At 40.7% G+C, this 19,199-nt stretch overlaps 1 protein-coding gene across 3 annotated transcripts in view; it reads right to left on the bottom strand.

Moving 5' to 3' along the window:
- Kiaa2012 (KIAA2012 ortholog) overlaps positions 1 to 18,369 on the bottom strand; it is a 115,204-nt gene extending 96,835 nt beyond the window's left edge. For 2 of the 3 annotated variants that reach the window (XM_058578148.1, XM_058578149.1), the window contains exons 1-2: positions 17,916 to 18,365; positions 16,293 to 16,577 (exon numbers count right to left, since the gene is read on the bottom strand). In XM_058578148.1, the coding sequence (XP_058434131.1) occupies positions 16,293 to 16,577; positions 17,916 to 17,999 (369 nt within the window). In that variant the 5' untranslated portion in view covers positions 18,000 to 18,365. Of the gene's footprint in view, positions 1 to 16,292; positions 16,578 to 17,915 lie in introns of all 3 variants that reach the window. The other variant, XM_058578150.1, reaches the window with a different exon arrangement.
- Positions 18,370 to 19,199: the final 830 nt, after the last annotated feature.

The following is a 19,199-nucleotide window of genomic DNA, read 5'->3' as shown; positions in this document are numbered from 1 at the left end:
TAACAGGAATCCCATACAATCCACAGGGACAAGGCATAGTTGAAAGAGCTCATCAAACTATTAAAACATACTTATTAAAGCAAAAAGAGGGAATTGGAAGGGGGTATATATCCCCCAAAGATAAACTTAAAATAACGCTTTTTACTCTAAACTTTTTAAATTTGGATTCATCAGGACTTAGTGCTGCGGAAAGGCATATGTATCCAAAAAATGTACATAAGCCTAAAGTACTTTGGAAAGATATTCTAACAGGACAATGGAAAGGTCCTGACCCAGTGATTGTCTGGAGTCGGGGGTCTGTTTGTGTTTTTCCACAGGGAGAACAGCAGCCCATTTGGATTCCAGAGAGATTAACTAAAACAGTTTCTACAGATCGAAAAGAAGATGATTTGACTCAAATCCATAACAGCTGATATCCAGAACTCCAGCTTGGCCATTCTTACATCTGCGACAGTGATTAACCAGGATGCTTTTTTCAATAGCTATTTTATTATTGCATTTTTCCACATCATAAGGTTCTATTTTTATTTTTTGAGCTCATACAAACCTAGGTTAATGTTTTTCTGATCAGTTTTATTTTTTGACTGTGGAGTTTTTAAACATTGCAATGGAGATTTCACCTAGGTAAAGCTACAAGGCCTTTACTATTTTCTTATGTGTTGTACGTTTGTGTACACTCTTGTGTTTTGTGTTGTATGTCTGTATGTGCGTATGTCCATATTTCTTGTATGAGGAGCGCTCATGAAAAAATGGATCCGAATTATTATTATTTTTTTTATTCACGTGATTTAAATGGTTTAATTTAAATTAGGTAAACAGCTGTTAAGGATTGTTTTTAAAGGTGGTTAACAGATCTGTTTGTTTACTAATTTAAATTAGGTAAAAAGCTGTTAAGGATTGTTTCTAAAGTAGGTTAACAGATCTGTTTGTTTACTTTCACCTTTCCTTTTCATTATATTTAATAATTCTTTTCAGGATAATGTCTCTTTAGCATCATTGCCAGAATTCCTATCTCCATCTCAGTGCTGGTGAAGAACTCAACAAGTAATGCTCAATCAAAGACTCAACTTACTTTGGGAGGAAACGGATTTTGGGAGGAAATGGACATATTGATAGATTCCTCTGCTTTGAACTGCTTGCAGAACTTGCCTGGACTATGTAACTATCGTTTGATGGTGTCACTAGTGATGCAATTTTTATTTCCTTGCCAGCGCACCCCATGTTAATTGTGGTAGTGCTGACATATCTTTGCTGATGGTGTCACCAGTGATGCAATTTTTCCCAAGGAGCCGTCAATTGGCTTGGTGTCGTGGCATTTCTGTATCCTCCTCCCTTCTGCTAGTGATGGTCTAAAATTTGGGGGCCAATGGCTTATGCTGGACCGGTAGTCAGTGACGGGTATGATCCAATTGCAGTGGTATCAACCTAAGACAGGAGGCTGACGCCTAAAGGTCAGTTTTCCGATGACGGGTAAGAACCATATGTTGAATTGGACAACCTACCAGGCACGGTCCATAAGCCACATTAACCTCACTCCCCCACTGGCACCAAGGCCAAATTTGGGGGCCAACAGAGGTGAGGCAAAGAACCTCACCCCCCCACTGGTGCATAGACCTATCCACAAGTATGGCTGTATGCTGGACCGGTAGTCAGTGACGGGTATGATTCAATTGCAGTGGTATCAACCTAAGACAGGAGGCTGACGCCTAAAGGTCAGTTTTCCGATGACGGGTAAGAACCATATGTTGAATTGGACAACCTACCAGGCACGGTCCTTAAGCCACATTGCTTGTTGTTTAATTAATCAGAAGGGGGGAGATGCTGGGAGCCATTAGCCAAGTAGGTATGACAATTTCCTTGCCAGCGTACCCCATGTTGCAGTGACATTGAATGTACATGACCTTGCTCAAGGACCAAGGCAGATTAGGGTGTTCCCGGTTTTAAGATAATCTTGTTTAGGGCGTTCCCAGTTTAGGTTCCAGGTTTAAGGTTTAAGATTATTCCTGCTGGGAATAGGGCGTATCCTGCTGCCTGAGTTCCCCTTGAGTTCTCACGGGATTCAGACAGTATATTTTGGAGATAGAAGCCCAGTGGAGGTGAATTTGGGAGAGAAGGTGGATTTGGGAAGAGAACGTGGATTTCCCCAGAACGTGATTGTAGACGGCTGGTGTGAGTTCGGGAATAAAGAGTTGCTGTTTGAATCTACAAGCTGTGTGGTGGCTCGTGATTGTGTGCCCAGCCAGACTGTGGCATTTGTGCCCAGCCAGACTGTGGCAATTGGGTAATTTATAAATACAGAGGATACACACACACACACAAATACACACACACATACACATATACACATGTGTGTATATATGTGTGAGTGTATATCTATATATAGATATAGATATAGATAGGTAGATATAGGTATCTTGAGGCTGGGAAGTCCAGAATCTGGTGAGGGCCTTCTTATTGCGTCATTCCTTGGCTGAAGAAAGAAGGACAAAGGAGGATGCGTGAATTTGCACACATGTACACACATGAAAGATGGGTGGAGAGATGGGAAAGAGGCTGAATTCATTTTTTTATCAGGAACCCACTCCCTTGATAACTAACCCAATCTCATGATAATGACATTAATCCTGACCACTTTTTAAAGGTCCCATCTTGAAACACTGTTGCAGTAGGGATTAAATTTCTAACACAAACTTTGATGGACACAGTTGAACCACAGCAGAGGGTAAATGGCTAAACCAGTTACCAGTGGAGTCAGTACCAGAATCCAGGGCTTCAAAACACATAAGGGCAAAGCCTTCTGTTCTTTAAGAACTTATCATCTCGTCAATGGACCAGGACTAAGCACCACAAACCAGCCTGATGTCAAAGGAAGAGGAAATGACAGTTTTGCTTCAACAAGTGTCCTGGGGAGTAAAAACTGTGAGATTAGAGACACCAATGTGTTCGTGCTTGTTAGGATTCAGTAAAACCTAACTCAACAGGCTGATACAAGGAAAAAGAAAATGTATTAACTCAGATAACAAACAGACCAAAGTTTAGAGACTACCAGCGTTAGCTAAATCAGATGTTCAATGATCCAGAGGTTCAATAGCTCCAACGTTCTACAGGCACCAAATTCCTTTCTACTTCTGCCTTTTCACTTCAGTCTTATGGGCCTGCTGAGCCTGAACAATGGACACAGGGAGACATCAAGTGGGTCCAGAAAGTAAAAGTGAAAGATTGGAGAGAAGACAGCTTATGAGAAAGCCTGGGGAAGTGCCCCTGATGTAAGACCAGGGCATCTGGGTTCCAGGCTCATTTTGCCTCACAGGAATTTTATGATCTTGGGCAAATCCTGGAGTTTTTCTGAACCTAGCTAATAGCATAGTGGAGAGAGTAGAAAGTTCATGGGGTTTGGAATCAAATAACCCAAGAGAGACAGCCAAGGCAGGAGAATTGAAAGTTTGAGGCTGACCTCAGCAATTTAGCAAGACCCTCAGCAACTTAGTGAGACCTGTTTCAGAATTAAAAAATAAACAGGTTTGGGGATGTAGCTTAGTGGTAAAGTGCCAGTGGGTTTAATCCTAGTATGAAAAGAGAGGAAGAAAGAAAGAAAGAGAAAAAAAGTGTGTCATATATGTACAAATTTGGTGGGAGAATGGAAGATAACAGATGAAGATGCTAATAATGGCAGTTTGAGGGTGCTAGGCCAAAGAGTACAAGTAATTCTCCTATCTTTTTATAAAATCAAATTTTGAGTAATATGATTAGATTATAAATAGGAAACTAGTTAAAAATTAACTAGTTTCATGCTGCCCCCCTTCTTACCCATATTTCTTGTCACACCCCAATGTTATTCTAGACCTAACCACCCACTCAGAATTATTCTAAAAGATAAAAGGAGACAGAAGGGAGCTGGGAAGGGAGTCTCTGGAACAGGGGAGTAAACACGGCAGCAGGAGCTGGCTGTGGATGGTTTCAGCCGTCCAGGTTGCCTTGACTTTGCCAACCCCCTCCCCCCCCACCATCTTCGGTTTCTTCTGGGATGAGCAATTAATGAAAGCCGAGTGGCCTGTTATCCACAGCCCACCGTGTGTGGCTGCTTCTTTTAACAAGGGACTTGCTCAGCCTGGCTGCCTTCCTGTTGTCTGCCAGGCCTACCAATGTGGAGGGGTAGAGGGGAACCTCAGCTGCCTGTCGCTGCCTTCAGATCAGCTGTCCTGTCCACTCACCCCACTGCTGGCAGGATGGAAGGAGGAGGTGGGGCCTGTGTTCCTGCCCAGTAGATATGAGTGGCAGGGTGCCAGAGTCCCTAAGAAGGGCAGAAGCTGGCTTGGACAGCCAGCTGCCACCTTACTGCAGAGGGTAGCCCAGGCTTTGTGTGCAGGAGTCCACAGAGGAGCAAAGAGAGAGGCCCAGAAATCCCAGGACTGGCCAGCAAAGCACTCCACAATTCAGCCCTTACCCACTTCTTTTGGGTATTTCTAGCCAGAGCCAAGCCTATTGAATTGCCCTGAACTTCCTGTTCTCTATCTCCCCTCCAGGCCCAACTCACCTATGCCTAAGAAATTTATTTATTTATTTATTTGTTTGTTTATTTAGGGTCCTTGGGATGAACTCAGGGGCACTCAGCCTCTGAGCCACATCCCCAGCCCTCCATTTATTTTCGACCACTAGACTCCACTCAAATTTTACCTCCTCCAAGAATCCACTCTAGCTTTTCCCAGTCAGAAGTGTCACATCAATATAGGTAAAGATTTTGATAAGACTCCAAAAGTACAGATAACAAAAGCAAAAACAGATGAAGGAGATTACATCAAACTAAAAGGACTAAATGGTTTTTGCACAGTGATGGAAACACTCAACACGAAAAGACACACCCTACAGAATGGGAGAAAAAAAAATTGCAAACTATTCATCTAAAAAAGGATTAATATCCAGAATATATAAGGAACTCAAAGTATTCAAGAACAAAAAACATACATCTAAAAAATGGGCAGATGATGTGAATAGTCATTTCTCAAAAGAAGAAATTCAAATGACTAACAAATTTATGAAAAAAATGCTCAACATCATTAGCTGTCAGGGAAATGCAGATCAAAACTACAATGAGGTATTATCTCACTCCAATTAGAATGACTACAATAAAAAAGAAAAACTAACAAGTGCTGGTGAAGACGTAGGAAAAAGGAAACTCATATACACTATTGGTGGAAATGTAAATTAGTACAGCCACTGTGGAAAACAGTATGGAGGTTCCCCAAAGAACTAAAAATAGAACCACCACATCATCCAGGAATCCCACTGCTGAGTATATATCCAAAGGAAGGAAAATCAGCCTACAAAAGAGATAGCTGCACTGCCATGTTTATTGTGGCACTATTTACAATAGCTCAAATATAAAATTGACATAGGTGCCCATCAACTGATGGAGAAAGAAAATGTGATACACACACACACACACACACATACAATGGAATATTATTTGACTGTAAAAAACAATGATATCCTATCATTTGCAGCAAAATAGGTACAACTAGAGGACGTTATGTTACGTAAAATAAATCAGACACATAAAGACAAATACCTTATATTCTCCCCCCCCTTTCATATATGGATGCTAAAAAAGTAGATCTGAATGCAAAACAGTGATTATTAGAAGCAGATGGAGGTGGAGAGGAAGGGAGATACAGAAAGAATGGATAACAGGTACTGAGATGCAGTTAAATTGAAGGAATATAATTAAGGGTGTAGCTGCATAGTAGAGCACTTGCCTCGTGTGCTTGAGGCCCTAGGGTTCCACCCGAACACAAAAGGAGAAGGAGAAGGAGAAGAAGAAGAAGGAGAAGAAATAAGTTCTAGTGAATGTAGTTCATAATAACCTATTATCTCTTTTGTGAATACCTAGAAGAGAGGAGCTCAAAAACCCCAAATACAAAGTACAAAGTAAAGATGAGGAGGTGGAAATGTCAACTACCTGATTTGATCAGCACACATTGTATATATGTATTGAAACATCACACTGTACTTCATAAGTATGTACAATTGTTACATATTAATACAAATTTTTATTTTTCCTCCCATCTCAGCATCCTGGGTAGCTGGACAATAGGGGCTCTGAGCCCAGCTTGATCAGGAAACACTCAACACAACAAAGATACATCCTACAGAATGGGAGAAAAAAATTTGCAAACTATTCATCTGAAAAAGATGTTTAAGGAAAAGGAAATGCTAACTACCCGGTTCTTACCATTATTCACTGTATATATTGAATCATCACACCACACCCCACAGATAGTGCAATTAAAATGATAATATAAAAGATCAGTCACAATTGCTACCTTATTCATACCATAGCATATTCATAAATTATATCTCAGCTTTTCTCATAGAGTGCCTTGTATCAAGTGTCACTAGGATACAAATCAGCCTCCTTCACTAGATTATGAACTTCTATTGAATAGAGGTCGCAACCACCCCCTGATATGCCCTGGCAGCTAATATGCTCATCCAATGACTTTGTTCAGCATCTGCTACATGTCAGGTATTGTTCTGGACACTGTCTACTTAGTGATTACTCATTAGTTGTTAGTTCAGTTCAGTGGAAAGAACCAGTCATGTCTGAACTCACGGCTGACCACCTGTGCCCTGAGGTGACAGCTCCAGACAGAAGTCCTCTCAATATGCACAGCTGGTGCCTCCTGTCCCTCCTCAGCTGGCTGGAGTCAGTGTGCTCTGGTACAGCCCAAGCCTTAGATACAGGGTGACAGCCCATTATTTTCACACCTGTGCAGGTGTGACTAGAGCCAGTCTTGGGGCTGCCAGGTGAATGCAACTGGAGTAGAGGTGGGGACAGGGTGGAAAGAAGAGAGTCCAGGCAGCTGTGGCTGAAAAGCCTTTGCTAGCCCCTGCCTGCCTTCAATCAGCCTGGACAAACAATGCCACTCTCATCCAGTCCCTTTCTCTGCAGATTTCATTTCTGAAATTATGTATGAATAGTATTCTCACTCCCATTTATCTTTGGCAACCATGTGTTCCTGATCATATGGTTTTGGCAACCACACATACCGGGTTATAAAGAAGAAAGTCCTCGAGCTGGGATTGTAGCTCAGTGGTACAGCGCTTGCCTACATGTAATGCACTGGGTTCATTCCCCAGCACCACATTAAAAAAAAAAAAAAAATATATATATATATATATATATATATATATATATATATATCCCATCTACAACTAAAAATATTTTTTAAAAAAGAAGAGAAGCGTGAAGTGGTCTGAATTTTCTCATTATAAGAAGTTTTGATTCCTGAACAAACCATTTAGCATCAAAAGCTTTGACCAGCCACATGTCACAAACATAAAGGTATAACAACCAAAATTGCGAATGGCAAAAAATTAAGCTCCAGTTCCTATAAAAGCTCAGTTGGCTTGGGTTTAAATTCTATCACAATGACTTCTTAGCTGTGTGACCTTGGGGAATTTATTTGGCCAATCTGTTCCTTGGTTTCTTAACCTGTCAAATGGGGGTGATATAAATAAATATCTTACATGAAAATAATGAAGTTGAGCCATGACTTCTTTACTCACAAAAAAATTAATTCAAAATGGAACAAACACCTCAACATAAGAGCTAAAACTATAAAGCTCTTAGAAGAAAAACTTCATAACAATGGATTTGGCAATGATTTCTTGGATATGACACCAAAAGAACAGGCAAAAAAAGAAAGAAAAAGTAGATAAATTGGATTTGAGGGGAGGGCTGAGGCTTTGGGGATGGGAAGGACGGTAGGATGAGACAGACTTTATTACTCTCTATACCTGTATGATTACACTACTGGAGTGACTCTGAACTATGCACAGCCAGAGGAATGAGAAGTTGTGCTCCATTCATGTACAATATGTAAAAATGCATTCTAATAAAATAAATTAATTAATTAAAAAAGAAAAACAATTAAAAACTGCTGTGCATCAAAGAATTCTATGAACAGTGAAAAGGTAACCTACAGAATAGGGTAAAACATTTGCAAATTTATGTCAGAATATTTAAGAATTCCTACAACTCAAAACCCAAAAATCCAGTTAAAAAATGGTTTTTGAATAGATTATATTAAAAAAAAAAGATGTGCAGATGGCCAATAAACCCATGAAAAGATGCTCAATGTCACCTTCCATTAGGGAGAGGCAAATCAAAACTGCAGTGAGCTACTACTTCATACCAGTTAGGATAACTTCTATAGAATTTTAAAGAGAGAGGGAAAAGAAAACAGAAAACCAGTGTCGGCAAGGATATGGAGAAACTGGAGTGCTTTGTGCACTGCTGGTGGGAATGTAAAATGGTGGAAAACAGTACAGTGGTTCTTGAAAAAATTAAAAAATAGAATTGCTCATTATCTAGCAATTCCATTTCTGGATACATACACAGAGGAACTGAAAGCAGGAACATGTACAGATAGTGTATTCTCATGTTTCTGGGGCATTATTCACTATAGCCAAAGTCTGAAAACAACCCAAGTGTCCATTGATGGGTGAATGGATAAACAAAATGTGGTATAAACACATGATGGACTATTGCTCAGTTTTAAAAGGGAAGAATTTCTGTTAGGCATAGTAGCCTGTAATCTCAGTCAGTCGGAGGCTGAGGCAGGAGGATGGCAAATTCAAAGCCAGCCTTAGCAACTTATCGAGGCCCTAAGCAACTTAGTGAGACCTTGTCTCAAAATAAAAAGGCCTGGGGATGTGAATCAGTGGCTAAGCATCCCTGGGTTCAATCTCCAGTACCAAAAATAAAAAATAAAAATAATTTTTAAAAGGCTGGAGATGTAGCTCAGTGATAGAGTGTCCCTGGGTTCAATCTCTAGTACCAAAACAAAAACAAAGAGGAGTGTATAAGGTTTTTCTGTAGAATTCACTCATATGATGCACTCAGAGTAGTTGAATTCATTGACACAGGAAGTTGGAAGTTAGTTGCCTGGGGCAAATGGCAGGAGGAAATTGGTTGTTAATATTAAATGGATACAGAGTTTCAGTTTGGTAAAATGAAAAAATTTCGAAAATGAATGGTAGGGGCTGGGGATGTGGTTCAAGAGGTAGCGCGCTCGCCTGGCATGCCTGCGGCCCGGGTTCAATCCTCAGCACCACATACCAACAAAGATGTTGTGTCCGCCGAAAACTAAAAAATAAATATTAAAAATTAAAAAAAAGAAAGAAAATGAATGGTAGGAATGTTTGTACAACAATGTGAAATGCACTTAAACCACCAAACTCTACACTTTCAAAAAATGGTTAGAATGGTAAATTTTATTATGTATATGTTGCCACAATAAAAATGGAGATAAATTATAAAGTTATTGTGAGGATTAAATATAAAGTGAAATGATTTGAATGGTGACTGCCATAATAGTAAGTTCTAGATGAGCATTATTATAAATGTTCTCTGTTGCTTATACAGGGAACTGATGGATGAAGAACATAAATCTAGAAAAACAAGAGTCTACTGGATCATATATATTGTTTAATATAAAAATGTTATTTATAACCCAGATTGATTTTTAATGAAAATCTGATTTGTTTTTAGAATTGAAAAGAGTTATTTTAAGGAAAGACAAAACTCTGTGTGTGTGTTGTGGGGGATGGAACCCAGGGCCTTGCACATGCTAAGCAAACACTCCATCACCAAGCCACATCCCAGCCCCAGATCCACTTTTTACAAACACTGTTAAATCTGGGGAGATGCTTTCTCCACCTGGGCTATTTGGAGTCTTCCAAAGTCAGGCCCTCTCTTAAGAGTGGGGCTTTGGAAGGGTTGTCCAAGCTCCAACTTTAACTCTGTTGCATGTGTAATTTTGGACAAGTTATTTAGTGTCAAGTCCCAGTTTCTTTCCCCTATAAAATGGAGGCAATTCAAGCATTCAGTTCATGGGCTTGAACGGATTGAGAGAAGCTATTACACAGATACGTAAGAACTCCACGAGTGTCAGGTTATTGACATTACCTTTGAGTTCGCCCACCTTTCTCTTTGGTCCTTCCTACTTCTAGGTTTATGAAAACCTCTAAGTACAAGTGCTCAGGACCTGCACAAATGCAGGACACCAGGAAAAAGAGCAGTCAAGTCACTTCCTTGCTTAGCCTTGCTGCCTCCTTAACACTTGATTGACAGCTGTGGGAATACTTCTCCTTTTTTAGGGACATCATCAAACAAGTAGCCGGTTATTGATCAGGTCTTGCAAAGGGAATTTTCATCCCCCTGATCTTTGGCTGAAAGGGTAATATCCTCCATTCTGTATTTTCTTATTTTAAATGAGTTTATGTTATGTAAGATGGGAAAAATAAGCTTGATTCAAATACATATTTCTCATAGTATTTTCTTACTTGATACAGTGGTAAACTTCCATGGGTTAGACAGTGTCCGAAAACAATAACCAAAGAATTAAGTGCCTTGAGTATTAGAATGTGGGGAGAAATTAGGGGGTATAGTTGAGTGTGGATCTAATCAATGGAACAAGGCTGACAATACTTCAAAATATAGTCCCACTTATAAAGGAAATGGTTGTAGCAATACAACCTTGGTTGAAGTCTGCTATAATTATCTAAATCCCATTTATCCCTCCACAGAATAGAAAAATGGCATGCTATTCTTTATTTTAATATATTGCTTAATCAACATCTCATTATGGGGCATTGCCATGGTTTGAACATGTCCTCTAAAAGTTTACATATTGGAAATTTAATCTTTGCATTCATATGTTGATAGTATTTGGAAGTAGGGCCTTTGAGACATAATTGGGATTAGATGAGGTCATGAGGGTGTGGTCCCTATAGAAGCATTAGTGGCTTTTTAAGAATAGAAGAAAGCTTGCTTGCTCTATCACTCCATTTGATGTTTTCTGCCATGTTATGATGCAGCAAGAAGGCCCTCACCAGATGTGGAGCAGATGCTGGTGCCTGCCCTTGGACTTCCCAGCCTCCAGAACCTCCATTCTTTATACTCAACTGTCATATACAGTTATAGCAACAGAAAATGGACTAATACAGACATATTAAAATATCAGTAGATTTACAATAATTCTAAAAATATAAGAATAAGAAATACTTAACAATTTGAAAATTACTTGATATTTTTGATTTGAGAGATACCTTAGAATTCTGTGATGCTTCAAGAGCATCATTATGACTATCATTTAGAAACTACTCCCAAATTATAGTTATCTAGGTTTTATAGCTATTTGACTTCTAAATAAGAAGTTGAAGGAATGAAAGACCTGAAGAAGAATGATTTTAACTTTCAGAGTGCTGAACAAGATTTATTTCTGTTCTAAAATGCAAATCAAGGGCTGGGGCTGTAACTTAGTAGTATAACACTTGCCTAGTACATGTGAGGCACTGGGTTTGATCCTCAGCACTACATACAGATAAATAAAACAAAGGTATTGTGTCCATCTATAACTCAAAATTAAAAAAAAAAAAAGATCAACCAGCCAATCCCAAAAAACTAAAAGCCGAATGTTCTCTCTAATAAGTGGATACTGATCCATAATGGTGGTGGTGGGGTTTATGGGAAAATGGAGGAACTTTGTTTGGGCAAAGGGGAGGGAGAGGAGGGGAGGGGGCATGGGGGCAGGAAAGATGGTGGAATGAGATGGACATAATTACCCTAGGACTGTGCATATGGTGCAATACTACATGTATACAACCAGAGAAATGAAAAGTTGTGCTGCAATTATGTACAATGAATCAAAATGCATTCTGCTGTCACATATACCTAATTTAAATAAATAAATAAATAAAATGACTCTAAAAATAAACAAATATATTTAGGGAAAAAAAGGCAAATCAACCGCCAAGGAACATATTTGTATGTATCTTGAAGTATGAGAACTCTTGGTCTCTTGACTTCACATTTATCTTTGCTCCTTAGGAAGCTGGGCCATATAGAGTATTAAAGAGTGAGTGTATGTTGAGGCATAAATTCCAGAGATATTATCATGTGCATCCCATCAGACCCACACATAGAACTGGGGATGCTGGGTGTTACGGTTTTTATGTGAGGTATCTCCCAAAAGCTCATGTGTGAGACAATGCAAGAAGATTTAGAGGAGAAATGATTGGGTTGTGAGAGCCTTAACCCAATCAGTGAATTAATCACCTGATGCGATTAATTGAATGGTAACTGAAGGCAGGTGGGATGTGGCTGGCGGAGGTAGGTATTAGCGGCATGGCTTTGGGGTATATATTTGTATTTGGCAAGTGAAGTCTCTCCCACTTCTTCCTGAGCACCATGCAAACCACTTCCCTCCCCCATACTCTTCTACCATGTTGTTCTGTTTCACCTTGAGCCCCAAGGAATAGAGCCTGCTGTCTATGGATCGAGACCTCTGAAACAGCCCCCACGTAAACTTTTCCTCCTTCTATAGTTGTTCTGGTTGGGTCCTTTTGTCACAGCAGCGAAAAAGCTGACTAAAACATTGGGAGATACTTTGGACATTGAATTGCACATCCTTGTAAAGACTCCATTTTCCCAGATCTGAGTGGGGCCCGAGTAGGTTTCTTGATTCTTGGTCCAGCCAGTAGAGATTCTTCCCTCAACAGTTCTACCATACTGGTGAACCCTCCTCATTTATTTCCCTCCACCTTTCTATTTTACTTGGAATATGGTGTCTTTAATTCTTGACCTATCCTATGTGTACAAAGAAATACTGCCCCTGGGGGAAGACAGTATGGTTATCAGTGGTTTCAATTTACAGCATAGTATGTTGGATAAGCACTCTATTGCTGAACTACACCTTCAAAGCACAGTTTGCTATTTCATTTCCTTCCTTCATCTCCCACTTGGATCTCTAGGGCCAACTGTCTACCTCCTTCAAAGCCAAAAATATTTTCTTTTTTCTGTTTTTTTTTTAATTCTATGGCTTTAAGAAATAATGTCTGATAAAAAGAAATATATAAATAAAAATATGATTTATAACTACACTAGTCATGGTTGAACCCAGAGGAAAAATTTGATGTGTATACTTCTAAGAATGTACAATTAATCTTTTAAAAATTTGGATCATTTTAGGATGGCAATGTTTTCTATACTGCCAGGTCTGGAATTCTGGTGCAATGATCTTCTTGAGCCAATTACTCAAATTATCTGTGCTTTAGTTTCCTCATCTTTAAAATGGGATCATGGAATATCACTTACCCCCAGGACTGTTAGAAAGCATAAATTAATTATACTTGGGAAGCACTTAGAAGCAAAAGGAGCTCAGTAGATATTTAAAAAATATTATAGAACATTGATGTTTTTATTACCTATATATGAATACTGTTTTATTTTTGCATGTTATTTATGACTGATACATGACTTATCGTCTGACCCAAAACCCATTAAATGATTATACTGTAATTTTTCTAATCAATGTTTATTGTGTTACATTTATTATTTTCAGTGTTTTGCGTACTAATAAATAACTAAAGGATTTAAGAACAATAAAAATAATAATAAAATAAAAATTAGAGATACAAATAACACTAAACATTTTGTGCAATAAATCTTTGGACATATCATTTATTTCCTAGGGGCAAGTTCTCAAAGTAGAAAACTGAATCAAAGTGTATTCACTCATTTTAGATTTTTTTTCAAAATGCCTTCTAGAAACATCATGTGAATTTCTGTTCCTAATGCATGAAACTGCTGTTTCCCTGTAGCCTTTTCAGCTCTGGGTAGCATTTGGAAATTGTCTTCTTAGTCTGTACTCTTCCTAATCAGATGATGCTCTTTTTTCCAGAGTTCTTCTCTTTGAGTTGCTTTCTCTCCTCTTTTAATGTTCTGTGTTTTCTAATCTTAATTTTCCTGCCCTGCTATTATTCCAAACCTTATTTCCTTTCTGGTTTCTTCACATCATTTCCCTTCTACCCACTTGGAGTTAGACTATTGTATTCTGTTTTGTATGAGCTATAAATCTAATAGATGGATACCAGAGACAGGAACTTATTTTTTTTTTTCATTGAGCCCAAATCTGACCCAAATGAAGTTGTTCCCAAATGGACTCACCTACTTCATAAATTAACAAGATCCCTGTTGCCCAAAGACTGTAGCCATATGGACATGCATCTGAGTGCTGTGGGAAGTATTACTCTGGGCAGTTGGTCTGCATAACAGTCAGTGTCTAACCAGAAACTACTCCAAGTATTTAAACACAGAAGGAATTTAATTTAGGGGATTGGTTACACACAGGTTTGGGGAGCTCAGAAATCGGATATTGAAGCAATATATTTTCCATGGAGTTCAATACATTCCCTTATCTACCCGAACAAAAGGGTAGATAAGTCTCACAGAGCAGGGCCACATTTATGCCAACATCCAGATACAATGCAACTAACGCTCCTGCCTCCTGCTCACGAAGGCAGACTGTGGCCATAATCCTGCCGGTTGCACCCAGGCTGCTAAAGACTACTGTTTCCCACCATGCCACAGGAGAACCCCATACAAGACAACTCTAAGATCAGTAATATCAGAAGCTGGGACCACTCTTATGCTAGAGGGACAAAGGAATTGCTGGTGGAGTCACCTGAAGGAGCTCAGGGCCATCATGTGTCTGTCTGTTGGGAGCTGGGTCACAGATGATGCAGATGTATCTAATCACTTGAGGAGAGTTGGAGGGGGAACCTACCCATCTTTCTCCTTCTCCCTCTCCAGACTTCTCCCCTTGTCAAATCAATCAGGAACCAGTTGACACAGACAGTTGTGGGATTGTACATAGCCTGTGTTCAACCCCCTTGTGACACAGAGCCAAGCAGGAGAAGGGTGTGCAGAGAGAATCTGAGGGCAAACAGGCAAACACCAGACAGACAGCCTCTGGTGTCCTTCAGGTCCACAGACAATAGGACAAAGTGCAGACCATGCTGTCCCTAGAGGTAGACAGTCCCATTTTTTAATCCTGGCTTAGTGATTTACTAGCTCTCTGGCGTGGGGCAAATCACACAGCTCCTATGAGCTTTAGTTTCCTTATCTACAAAAGGGGGGCAGAAAACCACATTTTACAAGATCATTGTGAAGATTAAATAAAATAACAGCTACAAAGTAGCAGTAAGCATCTGAGAACAATTGGCTTCCTTTCATCCTAAATGTAGGATTTCAAGACAAAGGACAATTGAGTGTTTGGTCAAGGTCATCCAGCCTTTCTATTTTGAAGTGGGGAAGGAAACAGAAGGAGCGTTCCTTTGAAAGCTCTGTCTAGGGTGGCGGTAGGTGATAAATTGTCCAATAATGATAATGGGAGACAATCTAAGAAACATTGAAAGTATCATGCATGGCTGATTCATTCCATAAACATTTATGGAAGTGATTTAGACATAGTCCCTGTGATGGGGGAGATGTTATTCTATCAGGGATGACAGATGGTCAGAGATAAATAATGCGTGATGGTATGGGAATGTTTGCAAAAGTAGGAGCCCAGGGATATCTCTGCCTAGGGAAGTGGGAGAAAGCTTCAGAGAGGAGATGATATTTGAGCTGTTTGTTAAAGGGTGGGTAGGAGTTAGGCTGCCATAGAAAGGGAATAGGGTGTTGGAGTGAACTAGGCACATAGGGGGCTGAGGGGCCCCAAGTAGAGATGTTGGCAAGAATAGGTGGGAGATGGAAGAGAAACCAACGTATGGAGGGCCTGGTGTCAGAAGCTAATGATTTTATTAGTCAGCAGAGATGCAAACCACAGAGTAATCCATCATCTCAAATCTAGAATTTCATAAAGGGACACATCTTCCCAGATAATATTATGGCCTTAGTCAAAGGGCCGAAGCCTGCAGTTATATAAGGCAGGGTCTACGTGGGCATCTCACAAGAAAGTCTGAATCAGAAAATGAGCATACTGGGTTCCCCTTAATATTAAATGCAGAATGGAAAAGGTCATTAATTTGTCTTCCAGACGCTGAAGGGACCAAGGTAAATATTTAAAAATGTTCTTCTCTTTTCCACAAAGCCAAGAACATCAGAGGTAGGACGATGATGCTCATGATTCTGAGACAGGATTTCAAGGACTCCTGGTGAAATGTCTGCTGGCTTGAATCTGTCTGAAAGCTTAAAAGGACTTTGTTACTATAACAGAAAAGAAAATACAAAATGGTAACAGAGCCCTTCCTCATGTATTAGCTCATGCAGGCCTCATGAAGATTGTGTGTGGCCGACATACAAACATATTTTAGTGATGAGGAAATGGAGATCTGAGGGTTTCATACCTTTCCTGGGGTCCAGGAAGTTATCCCCAGGACTGCAACTGGATTTCTAGACACACAGGCCAGTGCCTTCCCCAAACCCGAGGAACTGCTCTGCCTACCTGCTTCCTTCCATATGCCAGGACAGCTTCTTTGAGATCTTGAAGGGTACGAAGTTCAAGATCCAGCCCCTTCTTGTGACCTTTGGGGCAGCAGGAGCCCTTTCTCCTCTCTTTGGGGGTCCATGCTGAGATGGCTAGTCCTTCTGAGTAGAGGATCAGGGCACCCTTTCGTGTGCTAAAAGTCTTAGGGAGAAAGAGGTTCCAAGAATGCTGGTTGGCATCCTCCTCATTCTGAGGTTTGCTGACCAGGACATAGTCTTCTGGGGACTTCCAGTTCAAGTAATCCTGTAATGAAAAGAAATTGCCTTGATTGAATCACTGTGGAAGACCCTCTTTTAGCAAATTCCACTCGTGCAGTGTTTGACTTTCCCTTCAGTTACTGATTTTCTCTGAGTTGCTTCATGTGGAATCATGGAACACAATTACTCTTTTATTTTTGGTACTGGGAATTGAACCCAGGGGTGTTCTACCACTGAGCTACATGCCCGGCTCTTTTTTGACTTTTTGAGACAGGATCTTGCTAAGTTGTCCAGGCTGGCCTTGAACTTGCAATCCTCCTGCTTCAGGCTCCTGAGTTGCTGGGATTACCGGTGTGAAACACAAATACTCTTCTTAGCAACTGGTTTTTCTTCCCGCATCTCAAAATTAGTAGGACCCAGGGCATGATTCTATTTTATTCCTTACGATTGTCAGGACAGCCATTCATGTGCTGAGGCTGGAGTGGGTACAGTGTAGGTAATGGGCCAGTTAAAGTTTCCTGATATGCAAGTAGGTAGTCAGAATTGTCAAGGGCAGCAGATAACTTTGAAATTAGATCTGGATAGGTTGGCAGTTTAAATAGGAGAAAACCATTCCAACCCACTACTGGTTCAGCTGCACACAGGGAGAATTTCTACACATTCCAGATGCTATGTAACTTTACCTAATTTGGCTATTTAGGAGCCTATAAAATAGTTATATATCTTGTAAGTAAATGGCATTGGCCATAGAGGTCCTTTGAAATTTTATATGTCTTTTAACACAGCAAAGGTCAAATATCATGACAAACTGCCATGACAATGGAAATCTCTGTATGACCCCAAATTTGCAAAGCACTCCCAATGGATTTCTTATTCCTGGCAGGATTCAAGAAATAAAATTCTAGTACAACCAGGAAATTTTACCACCTCTTTAAAATCCTCTAAAATGATATATTTTTTTTGCATATATTAAATATGAATCCTGTGGGTTGAATTCCAGAAAGTTCAAGGAAGCCATTGAAATGGCACAAACACACATAGCATTTCAACCTCAGAGCACGACTTCTAAAAACCAAATAAACAACGGCTTGCCTAGAACCCAGGTGGGAATTCTGGTCATGAACCAAACCACCCAAATTCCAGGCAATCTGGATTCTCCTTCCATCTCAAACACAGAAGGCTGTCCGTCAAGGTGCAAGAGGAAGGAAGAGGGCCCCAGGGGCAATCTTGGGATATGAGGCCAACTACATTAAGATCTGCGAGAGACCCTCACCATCTCAGTAACAACCCACACCAAAACACACCTGGTTCATCCTCAAGTGAAAGGATAGAGCATTCCTCCCCTCACTCCCAAAACATGCCCCTTTTCAGCTATAAGACTCACCTCTGGTTCAAAATAGACTTCCAACTTCTGTTTGTTCTGGACCAACTTCCCGTGTCCCCGGCTCAGAAGAGAGAGCTTAAACATGTTTCCCCTCTGACCACCCTTCTCAGGGGCAGTTCATCTTGGTTTTGAAGGCTGAAAACTGGTCACACCTCAAGATTTCCGAAGCTCAGCAGCAAGCACAAGAAGACTACAAACACTGGGCCTTTTATTAAATACATTTTTCCCTCTTACAGCAGCTTCTTAGTAACAACCAGCCACACAGTTTAGACAGTGTGCATCTTTGTGCAGAGAAAAACAAACTGCCTGCCCAGACTCCTCAAGCCCCGGATTGTATACTCTCTGGACAACCTCTCTGTCCTCTGCGGGAGCCCTTGTTGTCCCTTGGTTCTGGTTGCTCTGTTACTGGCTGTGTGCATCTACAGATCTGGGCCACAGCACCATCCTTTTCATTGTGGCAGAGGTTGTTTCCCGGTTGCTATGGCAGCACAGGGAAATGAAGTCCCTTAACTCAGCAGAGGCCAGGCAGAGACTGCTGAGGGCAGTAGTGTTCATTCTCCAGCTGGGATAGAGGTGGGGGGTTGTCCACTGGTCATTGAAAGGACCAGGCTCAAATGGCAAGTCTTGGTGGTGGGGGTGGGGGAGGGGGCCATATGCTTTCTGTTGTATGCTCACCTTGCTTTTAGAGTGTCTTCCCCTTTCTCCTGACACATGAGCCTGCCGCTGACAACTAACCCGTAACAGACTCAGGGGAGTGATCTAGGTCACCTAAAGCCACCTGTGATGTTTTCCTTGGCTGAGCCCCAGCATCCCATGAACTGGACACAAGACCTCATTATAGCAGTGGCTGCTTCGCATGAGTGAAACTGGGACTCTTCAGTTTCCTTTCTGTGCCTGGTTCTCAAATGGGCAGCTTCTCTCCCCAGAGGAGGAACTTTGGAAATGTGGGTGGGGCATTTTGATGGTTACAATAACTGGCTTAGCAAAAGGGGCCTAGGATTCTGCAGTGTGTGAGATTGTCCTATAAAATGAATTGTCCCACTGGAATTTGACAGTAGCATCCCCATTGAGAAACATTGTTATTCCATAGGCTGCTTGATTCTCTTCAATGCTGACGCCACGAGGAGCACAAGATGAGAGGGAAGTGAGTCCAGCAACAAAAAGGCCCCCTTGATGGTGATCTAGGACCCTCCATTGGCCTGGGCAAGCAAGCTGCCCTGCCATCTGTCCGTCGGTTTGTGGAAGTGCCCCCTGCTGGCCTGGATGCAGAAGTGCAGTAGGCTA

The sequence above is a fragment of the Marmota monax genome, unplaced genomic scaffold, assembly GCF_021218885.2.
Source record: "Marmota monax isolate L192 unplaced genomic scaffold, Marmota_monax_Labrador192_F-V1.1 WCK01_AAM20220418_F8-fsc00095, whole genome shotgun sequence".
NCBI lineage: Eukaryota > Metazoa > Chordata > Mammalia > Rodentia > Sciuridae > Marmota > Marmota monax.
The sequence above is the reverse complement of the archived record's forward strand: the minus strand, read 5'-3'. Positions and strand labels throughout refer to the sequence as shown.